The sequence below is a fragment of the Schistocerca serialis genome, chromosome 2 (genome assembly GCF_023864345.2).
Source record: "Schistocerca serialis cubense isolate TAMUIC-IGC-003099 chromosome 2, iqSchSeri2.2, whole genome shotgun sequence".
Taxonomy (NCBI): Eukaryota; Metazoa; Arthropoda; class Insecta; order Orthoptera; family Acrididae; genus Schistocerca; species Schistocerca serialis.
Window position 1 is genome coordinate 756,734,068 of NC_064639.1, and position 20,753 is coordinate 756,754,820.

General features: G+C 38.4%; 1 protein-coding gene across 2 annotated transcripts in view; it reads left to right on the top strand.

Annotated features, from left to right (window-relative positions):
* Positions 1-18,530: 18,530 nt before the first annotated feature.
* The window catches only part of LOC126457956 (dual specificity mitogen-activated protein kinase kinase 6), a 54,715-nt gene continuing 52,492 nt past the window's right edge, over positions 18,531-20,753 (top strand). The window contains exons 1-4 of one of the 2 annotated variants that reach the window (XM_050094690.1): positions 18,531-18,721; positions 18,814-18,936; positions 19,046-19,097; positions 20,302-20,467. In XM_050094690.1, coding sequence (XP_049950647.1) covers positions 18,930-18,936; positions 19,046-19,097; positions 20,302-20,467 — 225 coding nt within the window. In that variant the 5' untranslated portion in view covers positions 18,531-18,721; positions 18,814-18,929. Of the gene's footprint in view, positions 18,937-19,045; positions 19,098-20,301; positions 20,468-20,753 lie in introns of both variants that reach the window. The other variant, XM_050094689.1, reaches the window with a different exon arrangement.

The following is a 20,753-nucleotide window of genomic DNA, read 5'->3' on the forward strand; positions in this document are numbered from 1 at the left end:
TCACACAACACCTCCTCCACTCGCTACTCCCGCCAGCTCTCACTCTGCTCCGCCCGCGCTCCACGCGGCAGAGTTAACACCACCAAAGATCCTACACACTTTGATTCTTCACACAACCTATCGATGGAATCGTTCGATAGCAGTTTTCCCTAGGCAAGACCCAGCGTAAAAATACAAATAATCTTTACGAAACAAACCAATTATACATCGACATAAGTGCATAAATATATATATACATCCAAACAGTAAAGCAATTACAATATATAAAGAGACAGAAATGTCATATCTTGCGGTAACAAAACAAGGAAAAAATAATAGTACAATAGATGGAAATAGGAGGATATGCATTTCCGGCGTTACACGTGCCCCACATTGTCTGAGGATGTTCGTGTAACGTAAACAGACTCAGAAAATGTCCCAAAAAAGAAACAGCGGAAATGCATATGCTCAAAACATCAACAAAATTTAGCATTCGTCTAATTAAGCATAAATCAATTTTTAGACCATAATAATTGAGTGGAGACACTCCTAATCTTATTCCACTCTGTCATCTTGCACAAAATAAAACAGGTTGACAACATATATAAATTCATAGAAAACATAGAAAATGGTTTAGCTATTCTAAAATTGTCAAAATTCCCAACAGTATCAAGAAATGGAATAGTATTCACAAAATTAATCAGAGTACATGGTCATAAAAACAGGTAGATCAAAATACGCAAATTAATAATTAATTACATAGAATACACATGTTTACATAACCCTTTCATAATTAATATTCTCGTCATGGGAGTCCATTAAACGCTAAACAAGAAAATAACACACATCAGATCGAAAAAAAACATAAATATTGACAGTAGAATTCTTTCAGCTGTCCAGGAAGAAAAACAATTCCGCCTTCCGTACTCGCAAGTACAAAGAATGCCGACAGCGGCCCAAGAGCCAACAGCGGCACAAGAGCCGACAGCGGCTCGCCTCGCCAGTATTGTTGCGCCCGCGTGTGCGGCACGCTTGATCTCACTCGCCCTTGTGACGGCGTTTCCAGAACGTCCGTTTCACTGAATTCTTTAGGAAAAACTCACTCCCGAGTAATCTCAAGGAGTCCCTTAATACTATCACAGTGGATAACTCAACACTGTCCATCATCACACGCATGTACTACCCTGAAACTTAAAACAGCGTCTAAGTACATCGGCAATGACTAGTAAATCACATATTTATGAAATCTTACAGCTATTTACAAAATCATATTTACATTCCTTAATCTACTGTGACTCAGCTGAAAACTTAAACTAGCAGCTTGGATTTTTCAGTTGATTAGATCATGATTAAATTGATTAAAATTAAATTGATTAATCAAAATGAATTACTTATTAATTACAACTTCTTTAATGACCTTGGTCAGTCAAAAGCATGGCAATCTAGCAAATCGTTAAATCTTACACTCTATTTTACATACTGTATAAATTACCCATTGTGTGGTATTAATCGATCCTAGGTTGGTACAATTTCAAGTCTACAATATTCCGTAAGCATTTGTGTGAGTCATACCAATGACTTTATATGGTCCATTATAAACAAACTTAAATTTAGAGTTTTCATGGTCTATCTCGCTCGATTTCTCATGAGCTTTTACAAGTACTAAGTCTCCGATTGCAAACTTAGCAAAACGCGCTTTAGCGTCATGACGACGTATGCGAGCATCGGCTTTTAGCTTCATTACTTCTCGCAAACGATCTTTTTTCACACCAATACTAATGTTAATCCGTGGAGGGAATTTGATTATCTCTTCCAATTCACTTTCTACACTTTTGTCAATGCCGAAATTCCTCATGTTATGGCAGTTCAAACTCATTCCTACGTCAATGTCATCCGGCCAGTTAACAATGTGTATAGGCTGGTATTGCCTATGCACACCGTCTCCTGCCTCGTTAAAACCAACTACCATTGTTTTATCTAGTGACATACATGTCAAAGTTTTGCTTTCGCAGTTAATCACTGCACGGTACTTTAATAGCCAATCTAACCCGATAATTACTTCCGTAGCTAAGTCTGGCACGACGACAAACTCTTGTTCAAATCGTGCCCCACATATCTCGAAGTTGACAAAAATCTGTTTTGTGACCGGTTTACTGGCCTTCCCAGTAGCACCGATAATTTTCACTCCTGTTACTGGCATAACTACGATGCCAGGTCTGTCTTTCAGTAACTCAAATATTTTCCCAGATACAGCACTCAATTCTGCACCGGTGTCAATCAACACGTTTAGTTGTAGGTCGTGCATATTAACAGACACTACTATCTGTCTACACTTGTCCTCGACTGTTTCTTTATTTTCCCACAGTAAATCCTCGTCTATATCCAGGTCATTCCAGAAAAAACCATCCGGCTTTGATCCTAAATCCGATTTATCTGGCGGCTTTTTCAGCCTCTGTTTACATACAGTTTTAATTTTAACACGTTTGTCCTGAGGCTTAGTCTGTAGCTTCGCCTCCAATACCGAAACCTTTTCCTGTAACTCGTCAACTAGTGAGTGTTGCTTTGCTATCAATTCACTAATCGTCACCTTCGTTGATTCCACTTTGGTCAGATTAATCTCATCCGCCAATCTACCTGGAGAAATGTGCCCAGTAGTATCTGCAATTACTTCCTCTGGATCTGCGCAACCCACACTGCTACCGTCTGACCGTATAACGTCAGCTCTAACCTCGTACACGCTGTAATCTACGTGCTTTCCTACCAATCGTGTCCGGCTATCACTAAAATTTTCGTAATCTTTCTCCTTAATACTCTCGCAATATTTAAACTGGAGGTTTGCGTCGGATGGGTCGGCTAATTCTACCACTACAACTTTCGGTAAAGTCTGCCGGTTAGGGCCAGAACTTTCCGTTACTACTTCAACATTCAATTCCTGCGGGACGAAACACGACGCATCTTGCTCGTGCTCCCCATTAACATCAACTATTTCTAGTAAAGTCTGCCGGTTAGGGCCAGAACTTTCTATCACTTCACAACTACTATCCTCCTGTGGGACGAGACGCGGCAAATCCTGCCCGCGCTCCCTATAAACACTTCTCCCGTACAGGCCCCTATAATCTCTTAGTTCGTCGTATAAGCGACCGAACTGCCGTAACCAGACCTCATCCCTCTCTGCATCCCCTCGCTCAATGACGGACGTGTTATCCGACATCTGATCTTCTCTCAACAATTGCGAATCATTCTTAAACTCAATCTCCAGTTCCGCTGTGGGTATTACAGCTGCCACTTTATAATCGATTTCCGGAACACTACTTAAATTGTTCTCACTGACAGTGAATGTATTTTCTGCTGCCATGTATACAGCTGATTTACTACTTGTGGGCGCACTCCTTTCTCCTAACACTGGCACACTCTCCCGCCGTTGATTATTCCATACGGAATTTTCATAACGACGACACCTGGGTTTTCTCTTGTTATTGGGCCGCCAAAATTTCTCCACGCCCGCTCGGCCCCTCACCGGCGCGGCTAATGGTTTCCCTGTCTCGTCCCAGCAGATACGCTCCCCGGATGCTGCTGAGGCGGCTGATCACACCCTCTGGCGTTATTACTATTCTGTGAAGCCCGTATCACGTTAGTATGATACTGGTTTCTGTCATTCCTGTTATTATTTGCATTGTACCGATTGTTATTACGGTCCGAACCATTATTGTTATTGCTGCGGTATGCATTATTCCCATGGTTATCGTTGTTATGGTTGGGGTGGTACCCGTTGTTGTTACCACGGCCTCTACCACTGTCGCGATTATTGCGCCAATAGTCCTCGTCCTCAACTCTTTCCAGGAAATCATTGATTGTCCTGTAATTGCTTCCTACGTAGCGTTTTGTATCATCTGGAAGCTTCTTGTAGAGTTCCCAGACTATTTCGGATTCCGTGCGGCGATCACGCAAATATCCCAACTTGCGGATCCAGCCCTCACAAAACTCCCTCATCGAACCGCGCGAATTCGCATCGAAAGGCCTCGATACGACAAATTCGCGCCAGACTCTTTGTTGTTTTTGCTCTGACCAGTATTCAGCCAGAAACAAATTTTTAAACTCGTCAAAAGTCAGGTTCGTAATGTTGAGGTTTAAGCCCCAACGCTTGGCATCACCAGCCAGCACATCAATAACCGCATTAATTTTTCTCTCATTAGTCCATGATCTGGGTAAAACTCTTTCACAATTTTTAATGAAATCCGTCGCGTGTATACCGCCTTTTTTCAAGGGGTCGAACCGCTCCTCTTTCGTCAACAATTCCGAACTATGTGCACAGATTGGCACATAGCTCTGTTTTTCGTCAAGTTTCTTTTCTAATTCCGACACTCTCGTAATTACTTGGCAAGTGGTTGTCGCAAGCGTTTCCACTTCCCTCTTTTTCTCTTCGCAGGTATTAGCCTGCTCCCTCACTTTAGTGTCTACTTCGGACACTAAAGCCTTTAAAGTTTCCACCTTCTGTTGATCCTCTTTTTTCACTAATTGAATTTGTTCCGTCACCTTATTCTCGATGATCGGAGCAACTGCTTCTCCTACACTTTTCTCGATTCTGCTAATTTCGGAATCAAAACGAGTATTTATGCTCGCAATTTCCGCCTGAACGCCTATCATTTCCTGTTTAAGATTACCGATTTCGGTATTAATTACAACAATATCTTCTTTGATTTTATCAACTTTTGTATTAACAACTCCAACATTGTTGTTAACAACATTAATAGCTTTGTTCTGATTGTCTAGCTTTCGTTCAATCTTTTCAGACTGAGCTTCTTGCTTGGCAGACAGAGCTATAATTTCTGCCGATTGACTCTTGATTTCATTAATCAAAACATTCAATAAATCAGTTAAATTCCCGGAGACTACCGGTTTTACTTCCGTAGCTGGTTCCTCTATACATGTTCCCCCGTATTCATCATCAAGGGGTACAGATTTGATTTTCGCTTCCGATTCCGAAACATTTTCTAAAGTTTGGAATTCCATTTCTGCTCTTTGTTGCGTTTCGGCGGTCGCGTCTTTCATGCTAGCCGCCTGCCCCTGAACAATGGGAACCGCCGTGCGCGTTTCCCACTGTTCGACCGATTGTTCCGTATCCAAGTCTACCAAATTTTGGTAATTGTTGCCTTCACTCATTTTAATAATTTTCAATATAAATGACAAATCTCAAATGTAATTAGGATTACTCCCACTACTTATTCTCGCTGACGTAACGGCCTGTACGTAACCAGTACTTTGTTACGAGATTTGCACAATGCCAAATTCGTGTCCAGAACAACCTCAAATCCGAAGATTGTCCTGTCACCAGGTCGCCACGTGTAACCTCCCCCTCACTTACCGACCTTAATGACAGTGAAAAATTAAACCGCGTGTACCTAATGGAAATTTGGGAAAAGCAATCGTCACCGAAGTTAATCTGTCGGTAAAGAGGGAGGAAAGGGTTACATCTATATGAAAGGAAAAATGCAAATGAAACTGGTGGAAATTAATTTTGAAAAGGGGTAAAGTTAATAAAGAAAGTAAATGTGCGGCCGTTACGTTAACAATTAACTAGCGGTAATTAGATATTTGAGATTTGGGGGAAATCACGGTCGCCAGTCCTAAGGACAATTATTATAGTAACTGAAAAAGAAAGGTTATTACACATATAATTAACACTAGAAGCGTGGCAACTGAAGGTTGACACGTGTAGTGTGAAATCTGAAAGTTTGTCAGAAGTAATAAATTTCGCTACACTCTGACTTAATTTAGCAAAAGAATTAATAAAACCGGAAAATCGAAAGTTAATTTTGTGACTGAAGTTAATAGTGAGCTTTCTTTCTGAAGCACATCGAAATCCAGTAAAATACGGTTAGTCTTGGACTACCTCAACAATCATTTCAAAAGCAACTTGGCTCTACGCAATTTAGAAACAAGAGATTTAACTTTGAACTTGAATTAAATGATTCTGAACTATTAACAATAGTAAAATTTAGTACGTACCAAGCTGAGCTGCAGTCACAGGTAAGCTAAAATATGCTAACAAAACTCGCACTCTAAATTTGTGCTAGTGTAACCTAAATATTGTAGCCAGCTACTGAACTTTGAAATTAAAGCAGTGAAATGGAATTATGCTGGCGTTTGAATTTCAACGACACTCGGGTTCATTTCGGAAAAGGAAGGGACCCTGCTTGGCAATGCAATTGGGACAATGAGCAACAAAGGTTCATGCTAAGTTGCTGTAATTTTGCGAGGCAAATGGAACAAGATTAAAAGCTGAGGTCTGCCATACAGTTCTGAAACTTTACGTGCTTTTAGTCTTCCTTGTTGGTTGATTGAAGGTTTGAAGCCGTCGATCGAGGAGGTGGCGACAGTCACTCATTATCGGCCGTCGCTGTAGCAGAAGCTGGATGTTGGCGCGCCTTCTTCTCGACACGGTCACCAGGCGAAACGGGCTCTTGATGTGCGCCAGCTAATGCTTCCCGTCCGCGACACCATGTCAGAAACTATCATCGCGAGTCGAGCGCAATTACATGCTGCCAAACCCCGAAAGCGCGGCAACTCGCGGGAGCGTCACACAACACCTCCTCCACTCGCTACTCCCGCCAGCTCTCACTCTGCTCCGCCCGCGCTCCACGCGGCAGAGTTAACACCACCAAAGATCCTACACACTTTGATTCTTCACACAACCTATCGATGTAATCGTTCGATAGCAGTTTTCCCTAGGCAAGACCCAGCGTAAAAATACAAATAATCTTTACGAAACAAACCAATTATACATCGACATAAGTGCATAAATATATATATACATCCAAACAGTAAAGCAATTACAATATATAAAGAGACAGAAATGTCATATCTTGCGGTAACAAAACAAGGAAAAAATAATAGTACAATAGATGGAAATAGGAGGATATGCATTTCCGGCGTTACAAACCGTTTTAGAATTTGCTGCATACGCAAAGACAAGTAATACTGGACTGAATAAATAGCTGACTGAAACACGTTTTTTGCGCCAGATTTGTGATGACCTCCGATTTGTGTGCGCGCATGTGATTTGTGCCCAAAGGTTTGAGTAATTTCGCTCAGACCTCCATCCTGCAGGTTTGCGCACATCTCATATCTGCAAAAATCTGCTATCCATACGCTACGTTCTGTCTTCCCAGATGTGATACGAGCAGACAGATCGTTGCATGTAGTCCGGTCTTTATACAACAGACAAGATTGTATATCGTAAGTCGCTATCAATCTTAGAGAGCAGGTAACATTGTGTATAGTGGATTTAACATTTCAGTAAATCAGATAATTCCAAAACATACACAACCTTAAGCGATCATTACCTCAGCCTATCATTTCTACTCTAGTAGGTGTAAATGCACTAAACTGAATTGTGTTATCACCTTATTCACGTTATCAGCGGCGAGAAATCATTTGATTTCTATGGATTCAAGTAGTCTCAACTTCCACTTTCCTGAAAGTCTTTTTGTTTTTGTAGTTTTCATATAGTACATGACAGTCAACAACTCAAATATCAGAAAAGTGCTTAGGAAGTTATGGCTTCATTATATTCCAGATAATGAATTAGTGATACACGGTGCGAGGAATTTGATAACTCCAAAAGTCAGGCTACACACCTTAGTCAAATTCACAGCAGAATGTCGAAGGCAGTATTGGAAGCCAGCATGTACGAAAAGCCGCTTTTTCCCCGCATTTCTTTGTTGCGCGGCGTAGTAAATCTTTACTCCATTGTCAAGAATTTTGTATTGACTTTTATCCCTACTTCCTGTGTCTCCTACAAAATGTAGTTCTTGTGGTACAATACTGTTAAAGGATTGTAAATAACATTGCAAGTTCATATTTTTTTCTGTTATATGTGTGCAAGTATCTTTGATGCAAAGGTAATGTTTGATGTATTTGTTCTTCGTATTAGAGATCTGTGAAGTTTTAAAAAATATATAGTTGTTCTATTGTTGGTCTTACGTTAAGTTCTGGCACTTTAAAAAATCTTTGCGAGATCATTTAGACGTCGGATGTATATTTTTTTATCCTAACATGGTAGCAAAGTTATTCGACGTATTCGTAAGCGTAAACAGAAAATAAGGGCAAAATATCGTGACTGAAGAAAAACAACAGGTTGAAAAATTAAATGGCGAAGAAAATTGGGGTACCTGGCGTATTCTCATGAAGGCTGTCTTAGAATGTGGCCATGTTTACGATTTTGTAAGCGGATTTTTTGTGAAACCAGAAACAAATGTTGAAGATTGTGTAACGAAATTAAGTGCTTGGACGAAAGCGAATTCAAAAGCGAAGAAACGTCTAGTTTTGTCACTAGAAACAAAATCGCTACTTTGAGTAGCTACATGTGAAACTGCAAAAGATGTTTGGGATAAATTACACCAGATTTATGATATTTAGTCTGCCGAAAATATCGACTTGTTGCATTTAGCAAAGTATGATGAAGTATGAATAAAGATGCCTATGCTAAATAAACCAACAGAGGAAGCTGATATGTTTGCACATTTGCTTCAGACACTGCCAAAAGAATTTGATCACATTTATTTAGCTTAGCATGATCTACCACAAGCTGACAAAACATGGCATAAACTACAGAAAAGGTGTTTGAAATATGGGATGCGAATTCAAGACAGAGAAGAAACAAATGTAGCTGCTGCAATGTTCAAGAACCAAGGGAAGTGTATCTACACAGCAACGAAGCAAAATTAAATTGGGTAATGTGAAAAAGGTGCAAAATTCAAGCTACCGCCATGTGAAGAAATCTTTTTCATGTGGTAAGATTGGACACATTTCGAAAGACTGCAAAACGGGCATAGTGTGTTTTAAATGCAAACGCAAAGGTCATATCTCCAGGAACTGTCCTAGTGCTGGTGGTGGTTCTGCAACGTTATCGGCTGTGAAAACACTGTCACGAGAAATTCCAGAAGAAACTTTGTTTAAAGTACATAATTTACGTACCAATGTAGATGTATCAGAATGTGACAAGTGATATATTGATAGTGGCGCGACACATCACGTTACAAATCGTCAAGACTGGTATGTTTTATACACTCCTTTTGATGTACCACAGAAAATGGACAGTGCTAAAAATGATGTGCATATCGAAGCACTTGGGAGTAGTCGTATTGAAGTTGAAACTTTTAATGGAAGAGAGTGGACCAGACGATATTTTGGAGATGTATGTTATTGTCCAGATGGTTCTTGTAATTTATTTTCTGTTAAAAAGGCTGGAGAAAAAGTTATTGATCAAAGTATCAAAAATGATGGTAAAATATGGCCATTTTACAGAGACAATATTGCAATTGCTATTGCTCTATCAAAAGCAAGAATGAACTTTATCGCTTGGCAGTGAAAGTGATTAAGCAAGGAAAGTCCTGTGTAGTAAAGGAAGCTTCTGATACTCTTCAATTGTGGCATGAAAGATTTGGGCTCCAGAACAAACAACATGTACAAACATTTTTGACTGCTCTTAATATCAATGTAAGGTTAGACAATGAAATATGTGAAGATTGTATGCTAGGTTAACATCATAGGCTAGTTTTTGGCTCATGAGTTGACAAGTCAACTAGCCCAGGCGAATTAATCTTCGCTGATGTCTGTGGTCCAATGGAAGAAAGTGATTTAGCTGGCCATCGATATTTTCTTGTTTTTAAAGATAACTTCTCAGCTTCAGAGTGACATATCTTTTACAGAAAAAGGATGAGTTAAAGAAGAAGTTGCCAATATTTATTGAGATGGTGAAAACACAAGCTCAGTGTACCATTAAAGAACTGTGGACTGATGGTGGCAAGGAGTCTGACAATAAAGATGTGAGAAGATATACTGAGTCAATTGGATTGAGACATTCTTTGACTGTGCCATATACACCACAGCAAAATGGAGTTGCGAAGCGTGAAAACAGGATTATCTGCGAAATGGTACGTTCATGGCTTCAGTCAGCAAAGCATATTCCAACAGCTTTATGGGGAAAAGCTGTACTTGCAGCTACTGCTACTCTGAACCGTACTGGGCTAACAATGGTTAAAGAAAAGACACCAATAGATCAATTTTTGGGAAGGAACAGTCAGTTTAATCATCTAAAAGTATTTGAGACAGATTGTTTTGTCTGGATTCCAGCACAGAAAAAGTTTGATGCCAAATCTTTGAAAGGTTATATAGTTGGTTATGATGACTGCGGCTGTCGTGTATACCTTCCAGATAGGCATTCAGGTATTGTTAGCCAAGACGTAAAATTCAAGGATGAAATATTGAAGCAATCATTGAAGAGTGATGTTACGAAATTAGTTGACTTATCGACTATGAATGATGCAGAAACATCTGATTCTAATGATGACGAAATATCAAAAGAAAACATTACAAGGCTGGATTATCAAGATCATGTAGAAGAGAATGAAAATGCTCATGGTCATCAAGTTTTGAGGGACAGGAAACAATTTGAAGACCGATGCGTTATCTAGATGAACCTGAGCGACCCAAGATGATGATGCTGAGAGAAGATCCAAGGAACTATGATGAAGCAGTGAAATACTCAGATGTAGAAAATTGGAAAGCTGCAATGGATGAACTCACATCAAAAGGTTGGTACTTGGAAATTAGTTGATTTACCAGCTTGATGAAAAATATTATTTAAAGGCAAGAAAACATTTTATTAACTTTGTAATTACAGCCTGGATACGAAAAAAAACACATTTACTGTAAGAAAAAACACAGAAGTTACACACAAGCCAAGAATAAAGATATTGACAGCAGAGTCATGGAGCAGCACATAAATATAGACGTCAAGGAATTTTTTCTTTTCTTTTAACACTTCCTCCAAAAGAAAAAATCATGAAATTATTGCTTTGTCTCTTGCATGCCAATTTCTGAACATAGAAAATTAAATCGAACTCGTTCAAGAGGTTTCGTCAAAATATCTGCCAACTGATTGTGTCCATCAATGTGTTCCAAGAAAATCTCACCGTTCAGATATCTTTCACGAACATAGAAATGTCGGACCTCTATATGTTTAGAACGTCGATGATATTCTGGATTTTTTGCCAACTTCAATGCACTAGCATTGTCAATGTAAAGAACTGGAGGCTGCCCCGACGTTTCCACTAATTCTGACAGCAGACGACGTAACCAAACTAACTCTTTTGCTCCTTCACTATCTGCAATTATTTCCGCCTCGGTTGTGGATGTGGCCACTACTTTCTGCAACTGACTTGTCCATGACACTGCACCACCTGAGTACTTTGCAAGAATTCCAGTTGTTGAGCGCCTTGTCCGGTTATCACCTGCGAAATCTGCATCAGCGTAAATCTTTAACTCTTCTTTTTTATTATATACAATTCCAAAATTTAAAGTCCCTTTCAAATACCGGAAAATGCGCTTTACTCTATTCCAGTCTTCAGTGGTTGGTTTCTCCATAGCTCGAGCAGCTTTATTGACTGCAAAAGTGATGTCTGGACGAGTTACTGTTGAAAGGTACATGAGACAACCAATTGCTTCACGGTAGGGTACAGATGACGAAACTTCTTCGTTTTGATTATTGTCCTCACGTCCAATAGGAGTTGAGATTGTATTGCATTCTGCCATTCGAAATCTTTGCAGAATTTCTTCTGCATATTTCTCTTGACTTATCATTATTGCTCCATCTTAATATTGCTTTATTTTTATGCCAAGAAAATTGTCAAGACTGCCAGTTGTTATTTCGAATTCATGTTGTAAAACATCCATAAAAACAGCAATTTCTTTCATGTTACTGCCGACAATCAGGCCATCATCAACGTAGATTGCCACATAAAGGCTATTTCCATTTTGTCTACGATAAAATAGGCATGGGTCTGCATCACTGTTTGAAAAACCAGCTTTCTTCATGAACTCAACAAAACGTTTGTTCCAGCAACGTGGCGCTTGCTTCAACCCATAAAGACCTTTTTTTAAGAAACATACTCGGCCTGTACCATCTTCGAAACCTTCTGGTTGTTCCATGTATACTTCATCTTCAAGTATTCCATTCAAAAAAGCTGTCTTTACATCGAATTGTTCTAGCAGCATTTTCTTTGAAGCAGCTACAGCCAACAGAGTTCGTATGGTGTCATAACGTGCCACAGGGCTAAAGGCGTCGTCATAATCAATTCCTGCTTTCTGAATACAGCCTTTTGCAACCAATCTGGCTTTAAAGCGAGTACCTCCATTAACTGCGACCTTTCGCCGTAGAACCCAGGGGTTTTGCAATACTTTGGCATTCTTCCGACGGTCAACCAACACCCAGGTATTGTTTTCCTTAAGTGATTGAAGTTCTTCACTAATAGCTTGCATCCATTCTTCCTTCTCGTTTGACTGCAATATTTCTGAAAAACAGTTTGGATCTTTGTATCCAAGTGCATCAACTTTTGTTGCCATACAAAATTCACCACTTTCCATCCAGGTTGATTTTCTTCGTTGTCTTTTATTCTTCTGTTTCTCTTCATTAGAAGATTCAGCAGCTTCTGCTTTTAGAAATTCTGTTAATTCTTTATTTTCTTCAGATTCACTCGACTCTTGACTTTCTCTAGAATCGAGAGTGCCAATTTTTTCTTGAGTTTGGCTTCCTCCAGAAGTGTACAGCCTAGGAGATTTACATTGGTCATCTTTAGATGAATTCGGATCATTAAATTCTTCCCGAGGGACTTCAAATTCAACATGATCACTATGTAAATCACAAACAATTTCTGGCTTAAATTTTACATCGTGACTCAACACCACTTTTCTTTTAGATGGAATCCAAACTCTGAACCCATCTTTGTCATTAACATATCCAACAAGTCGTCCAAACACTGCCTTATCATCAAACTTGGAACGGAATTGTTTGTTAATGTGAACATAGCAGCCTGTACCAAAAATTCTGAGATGATCAAGTCGTCCTACTGGTCGATTAAACCGTAGTTCATAAGGGGTTTTATTTTCAACTGAAGATTTTCCAGTACGATTTATTAGGTAGACTGCTGTGTTACATGCCTCTGCCCACAACCCTTTAGGTAATTTACTCGGATTTAGCATAGACCGGGCAGCTTCAACAATGGTTCTATTTTCCCGTTCAGCCACACCATTTTGTTCAGGAGTGTAAGGAGGAGGAATCAGTAGCTCTATTCCCCTGTCTGCAAGCAGTTCACTGACATTCTTATTGTTAAATTCTTTGCCACCATCACATCTAAATTGTTTGACAACATGTCCATTAGTTCGTGCTTCATTTAAAAACTGCTTAAGCACAGTACACACTTCACTTTTGTGCCTTAAAAAGAAAATTCGACGAAATTTACTAAAATCGTCTTTGAAACATACATGATAATGCTTGCCTCCAAAAGATTTCGTGCTCATTGGTCCATTTACATCCGCGTGGATTAATTCACCAGTACTGGTAGCGCGTATTGTTCGTGTTTTGAATGGCAGCCTATGCATGTTTCCAACCGCACAGCCGTCACAAAATTCACTCTTGGCATCTTCCACATTAATGTTCATTCCTTTTAAAATATTCTTCACATGTTGTTTATTCTGATGACCAAACCTTTCATGGTACACTTGCAATGTTTCGGATGAAGTCATCAAGCTCATACGATTCATTTTTGCATTTCTAGCAACACGCATGTTCAACACATAAAGTCCATTTTTCACATAACCTGTCATAACAATATTGCCACTGACTTGTTTTCGAACACAGACATTATTATAACTAAAATTAGTACTGTAGCCTCTGCAGGCAATGGCTCTCACAGAGAACAGATTAGCACTTGCATCAGGGACGTATAAAACATTGTCCATTCTAGCATTGTACCATTTACTGTTTCGTCGGATTTGGATGTAAACTGTTCCTTGACCGTACGCACACATTTTCACATTTTGTTTTCCCAATGAAATTACTTGAGGAACATCAAATTCGCTATACGAAACAAAATACTGTTTGTTGGAAGTGATATGATTTGTAGCGCCACTGTCGCAATACCATTTATTTGGGTCACTGTGATTACTGGTACACACACCCATAGCGTATGAAGTAAATGCAGCGTGTTCACTGTCTCGCTTCTTCTCTTTTATTTTATTGCTGTCACGAGTGTTCTGTGGACACTCTGCTGCCCAGTGACCTAATTGTTTGCATTTATTACACGGAAACTTCTGTTTTAATTGTGACTTCGTCATCTTTACTTGCTGATTACTTGTTTGCCGTTTTCTTGTTTTAGAAACGACAAAAGCTGCACTTCCATTAACGTCTTGTTCACGCAGTTCAATAGTACAGAGTTTTTCAATCAATAAATTCAAGCTTTGCCTTTCTGTCGGTATCGTATCCTAGAGATCCTTAAAATTGTCGTAGTCTTTTCCCAGTGTAGACAAAATTCGACCATTTAAGATTCTTTCAGATAGCGTATTTTCTTCATGTTTTGATAATTCATCGTTCAGGTCCACAAATAACTTTTGCAGTTTGGCCACATGTGCACTAATATCTTCCGATTCATCACGTTTAACACGGAAAAATGTTTCAATCAACATATTCAAACGCTGAGTACTGCTACGTTCAAATCGGGCGCGTAATTTTTCCCAGATTTCTTTAGCATTCTTGCACGTTAAGACGAGTTCTGCAACAGGTTTACTTAGCGCACTTGCTATAAGACTTGCTGCCTTTGCGTCGTCCTTGTGCCATTCCACGTACGCTTCTTTTTGTTCACTTGTCGCATCTTGCGGCAACTCTACACGTTCACGTGTACCGTTAATAATATCTTCTAGTCCATATGAACGTAGCACCATAGAAATATGCCATTTCCATTTCGCCCAGTCGTCAGGTCCTTCAAGCTTATCAATGCTGACCTTATAATCGCCGCTAGCAGTCATGTTTCTCTACAGACATACGCTCATTTCAAATATTGTTTTAATGAAACTGTGTTGTTTGCCTTTACACGTGTACTGGGCCCATAACCTGATGAAAAATATTATTTAAAGGCAAGAAAACATTTTATTAACTTTGTAATTACACCCTGGATACGAAAAAAAACACATTTACTGTAAGAAAAAACACAGAAGTTACACACAAGCCAAGAATAAAGATATTGACAGCAGAGTCATGGAGCAGCACATAAATATAGACGTCAAGGCATTTTTTCTTTTCTTTTAACATAGATGAACCTGAGCGACCCAAGATGATGATGCTGAGAGAAGTTCCAAGGAACTATGATGAAGCAGTGAAATACTCAGATGTAGAAAATTGGAAAGCTGCAATGGATGAACTCACGTCAAAAGGTTGGTACTTGGAAATTAGTTGATTTACCAGCTGTAAGGAAGGCTATTAGAAATCGATGGGTGTTTGCAATTAAATTGGATCATAACAATGACATTGTACAGCACAAAGCAAGGCTAGTTCCAAAAGGGTTTAGCCAAAGGCCAGGGCTTGATTTTTCTGAAACTTTCAGCCCTGTCATTAGGTTCGAAAATCTGAGAGCCCTCTTGTGTGTTGCTGTGCAAAGAAATTGGAACATCAAACAATCTGACATTAAAACAGCATTCTTGAATGGTAAACTGGAGGAAGAAATTTACATGCAACAACCACAAGCTTATGATGATGGCACAGGCCGTTTTTGCAGATTGCTTCGAAGCAAGCAACAGAATATTGGTGTGAGTGTTTAAAGTTATATCTTAAGAAATCAAATTTGCGAGAGAGTGGTGCTGATCCTTGTTTGTATTTTAATGAAAATGTAATCGTTTTATTTCAAGTGGATAATGGATTGGTAATAGGACCTGGTGAAATAGTTCATAATTACACAAAACAATTACATGACGAGTTTGATACGGTAGTATGTGAAGTGGATTGTTATCTTGGCTTGCAAGTCCAAAGATTTAATGATTGTATGAAGATTAATCAGACTGCATATGTGAAAAGTGTTAGCCAGCTATCATATGCCTGATGCAAAGCCAATATCATTACCAACTGAGCCTGGATGGATACCTGGTAATTCACCACCAGCTACTGATACCGACAGTTACCGAGAAATTATAGGCAGTCTCACATATTTAACACTGGGAACATGTCCAGATCTAGTTTATGCTGTAAATGTTGCTTCAAGAGCGCAAGATTCGCCTACTGAAGCACACCTAAAATTAATTAAACGAATTCTTCGCTATTTGAAGGGTACAATAAATGATGGAATTCAGTATAGGAAAACGAACAATTCTGCTATAGAAGGTTATAGCGATGCTGATTATGCAGGTGAAAAATTGACTAGACGTTTTTAATGAAGTTATATTGTGGAAAAAGTAATGTGGAAAAGTAAACTACAGAAATGTGTCGCACAATCATCAATGGAAGCTGAATTTGTTACTGCCAGTGAGGCAAGTAAATCTTTAGTATGGCTTGATCTTTTATTGAAAGAAATTTACATTGTCGAAAAGAGTTCAGTTCCTACTTCACACATTGACAATCAAAGTGCTATTAAATATATCAAAGGCGCAGGATTCTATGAATGCTCTGAGTGTATTCAAACATGCTATCAGTATGTATGACAGTTAGCCAATGAGAAGAAGATCAATGTCGAGTATGTTTCAACACAAGTTCAGGCAGCTGACATTCTTACTAAGGGCTATCAGCAAAGAAGCTATCAAGAATGAAAACTTTGATTGGGATGGAAGTAACTAATGAAAATAAAGATTGAGTTAAATTCTTGATTTTGTGATGAAATATGAACTTGTGGGAGAGTGTTAAGGGATTGTAAATAATATTACAAGTTCATGTCTGTTTCTGTTATATGTGTACAAGTATCTTTGATGTTTTTGTTCTTTGTATTAGAGATCTGTGAAGTTTTAAAAATTTTTAGTTCTGTTTTTGATCTTACGTTAAGTTCCGGCCCTTTAATGTATCTTTGCGCAATCATTTAGAGGTTGGATATATATATATATATATATATATATATATATATATATATATATATTTAACGTAACAGATATATATCCAAATGTTCCAACTCTCCATATAAAGATAGCAACCTTTTATGTCCTTGCACACGCAATGATCAGCCTACGCAAATTTCTTTGCATGCTACAAATTGCTGCAAATGTCGTGTGTGCATACGACACTAATTCCAATCTACTGCTCGCCTGCCATCTGTCGGTCTAAAGAAAGAAATTTCAGCGACAAGCGATTACATTCTCGCAGCCTCAGAGTGTAAATTCGTAATGGAGAAAATTTGTTGTGGTCTGTGTTGCACAAAAATGGAAACAAAATTGAAGAAACAGAAATACCGATCAAAATTATCTACACAGTGGCTGATTCAGTGAAGGTAATTTTCGCACATAAATTTACCTCTTGGGTTTCACGGCGTACCCGACGACTGACGTACTTATTTTCGGATGGACTGGGAAACGTATAATTATCTCTTAACCTTCACAATTTCTCGTATGATACGAAAAAATACTTCTTTGACGACAGCAATTTCTCCACCTGAGAGGCTGGCGATTACAAAGTTCCTGGTAGCCAGAGACACTCCAAGGATCTAGAATTTTGTAACGCACTTTCGAAACAAGTATGGAGTGAAATCATACCCAACATATGCGAAGCTATTTAGGCTGTTCTGAAAGAGGACTTTATGTAGCCATGTAAAGCACCTCAATCTCCTAATATATCAATTCGACATGTTACACATGATACTTTTACAATTTCAGACGTGTTTGAGACTTCGTATAATTCGCGTTCTTGTCTCGATCGCTGTAGTCCTTGCGTTTAATTTCCCGGAAACATGCGTGATTCGTATACCTTTTACTCAGTTCACCAATAAACTCTCTAGAGCACTGACGTGTATCTGCCAATTTCAAATTCCCTGTGGAGACACAGACGAGAAACACTAGACTGAACAAACAGCTGACTCAAACTCGTTTCGCGCATCAGATTTGCGGGGATCTCCTGTCCACTCGCTACGATTTATCTGCGCAGATGTGATTGGTGCCCTAATATTTGGGTACTTTTGTTCAAATCTACAACTCCCACAGCCAGGTCTAAGCGTCTCTTATATCTGAGCAAATCTTCTTTCCACATTTAACAATCTGTCTGCCAAGTTGTGATGTTTGCCTTCCTTGGATAAATTTCTGTGAACTCCCAAGGCTTTTAGCCATTTATTTAATTATCAACTATCATATGGTCTATTAGTCTAAGTAATCAGTTGATTATGAGAAATATGTTCTTAACATAAATCCAGGCTGGCAATATAGTTAGCTGTTCTTTGAGTTTCGAGGTATTCAGTAACATAAGTGAAAGAGTAAAGATTCCATACTTCACTGCTTTTCATTACCTCAGCGTTAGATTTGCAATGTGATTATTATTACTATAATAACTTACCATTTGTTTTTTAAAAGTGAAAAAATTGCTATTTTGGATTTGTGATTCCGACTTCAATTGGCACCAAGAAACTTGAAAATAATAAAAGACTATTCAAGAAATGTGCTGCCTTGTGATATGCCGCATTGCAAAAATGTTCTGCGCCACGGCTGCCTGGGCAGCTGGTCATGATTCCGCGCTAGAAGCTTATCTTTGGCCACAGATTTGACATTGAAATATAATAAGTGGAGGCTTGTTAATGGCGGTGAAAATAGTGGCGGTGTATATTCGTGTACCCTTATTTGTTGTTATGTGAGGATGTAGCTGTAGGTGGTTGTTAAAGTTCTATATTCGTGAGGGAATGACTGTGTATTTCTACTACTACATGCATGGAATGTTTGTCACAATATTCTGGTAGTGAAAATTTGGCGTTTTTCTTTATATTTTACTGTGACTCGTTTGTTATGGTTGATTAGAAAACTTACTTGGTATTGACCAAAACGTAGGCAGGAGAGCTACGCATGTAGAAAATCGCAAAATTTACGAGAAATTTGAGGGTTGCTGTTTATAACGGAAGTAACGAGGCTCCAGTTTACGTCGCTGCCAGACGAAAAAATAAATCATGACAGGTGTAGTAATTTATCTAAATACATTTATAGATTTTAGTAACTTAGTATCGAAAAGACACATTTTCATAAAAAAGCTCTCATATTAAATTTATCTTGTTATTGTTTCTAGCTCGAAGAAAGACGGTTTTGAAAGTAGTTGTACCCGATTCACCGCCAGTATTGTAAGTGCCCTATATTTGTAAGGAAAATTTGTTTAGCCATACTGTTTTTAAGTTTAATGAATTTTTCGATGCATTAGTTTCGTATATCTCATCAATAAATTGTCACGTTTGTGATAATACATTGAGAACAAAAAGATGTGCTGATTGGTTTGACACTGACGATGCCTCTTTTAACAGCAGTGTTATCGTTGGCCGAATAACTGAATCTGATTTGATTTGATGGTAATGTCAGGTGGCCCCCCCCCCCCAATTCAGAATAATGTATGATGTTATCAAGATATCTTATAGCCTTAAATTTTTTATCAGTCATTAATTTTTCCTTTCATGGCAGAGGTTAGGTTTAACTTCATTAAACTAGTGTTAAGTGTGAGCTGATAATAGGAATTAAGCTAGTCCAGTAATATATATGACTGTGAAGACTCCCTTAAATTGTCTGTCAGGGAATTGAAAACTTACTGACAGTAGCCTTCCCAACATGTTAATCTTGTGTGTAATACATTTCAGTTCATGTGAAATTATAATTTGTTTGAGACTGTTAGTTTTCTGATACAGTATTATAGCTCAAGAGTGCTCAGTCACCAAACTAGATCTTTTGCATAGTATTGATATCTGTGGAACACACATACATTTATTTTTCAAAGTAAATGTGTATTGCGCCATGTGTACTGTTTTCAACAAATTCCTTTCGGAGACACAGCAGGCTATGTGTTATGCAGAACACAGTGCTTACTCCTAGTATTGAAATTCTGACAGCAGGTATTCTAAGACAGTTTAAAAAAATCCCCTTTATTTCATGTGTATATCATGTATAATGACTGACATTTAAATGAGATTTTACTGCTCACACATGTAATAGAAGGGACTAGAAGATACTGATGTCTAATTTCTATCCTTTGACACAGACCTACATCATTTGATGGTTTAAGTACACATGCAGATGCTTCCAATTAGGTGTATTCCTCAGTTGGATGCTTAATGTCCATGCAGGAATTTTCTAGAAATTCTTCGTTAGACATTCAGCAGATTACTGTATGCTGTATACTTTCTCTTTTAGGTATTATTAAGGGCTTGCATTGTAGAGTTTCATGGAAGGCCCCAAATAAAATTTAACTACTTATTTGTTATGGTCAAATGTTTGTTCCTAGTTGATATGATGATTAAAAATATGATGAATGTATGGATGATTAGAGTTTTTATGATGTAGAACCCCGCCACGAAACCTTGATAAAAGAACAACAATTACTATTGGAGAGAAGACTTTTGTTGTAGAGGCTGATGATCTAGAGAAAATTTCTGACCTTGGCAGTGGTGCCTATGGTGTTGTTGAGAAAATGCGTCATATTCCTAGTGGAACAATCATGGCAGTAAAGGTAAGTCATAGTTCTGATTTTTCTGGAATTGTGTCTGAGACTGGGAAAATTTTTCGTGGGATGAATTATGCAATGTATGCACCAAAATTTTTCTGCAGTTTCCTTTATGCATCATATGCTTATAGATGTACAGTAAAATTGAGTTGTTTAGGTGTGCACATTGTTTTATGTATAGAAATGACGATATGGTTATGAAGGAGAGTGAATGTATTACTAATAACCCTATATTTTTAGTTTGCAAAATGTGTGTACCATTGAGTTTATGTTTACTGAGAAAATAACAATA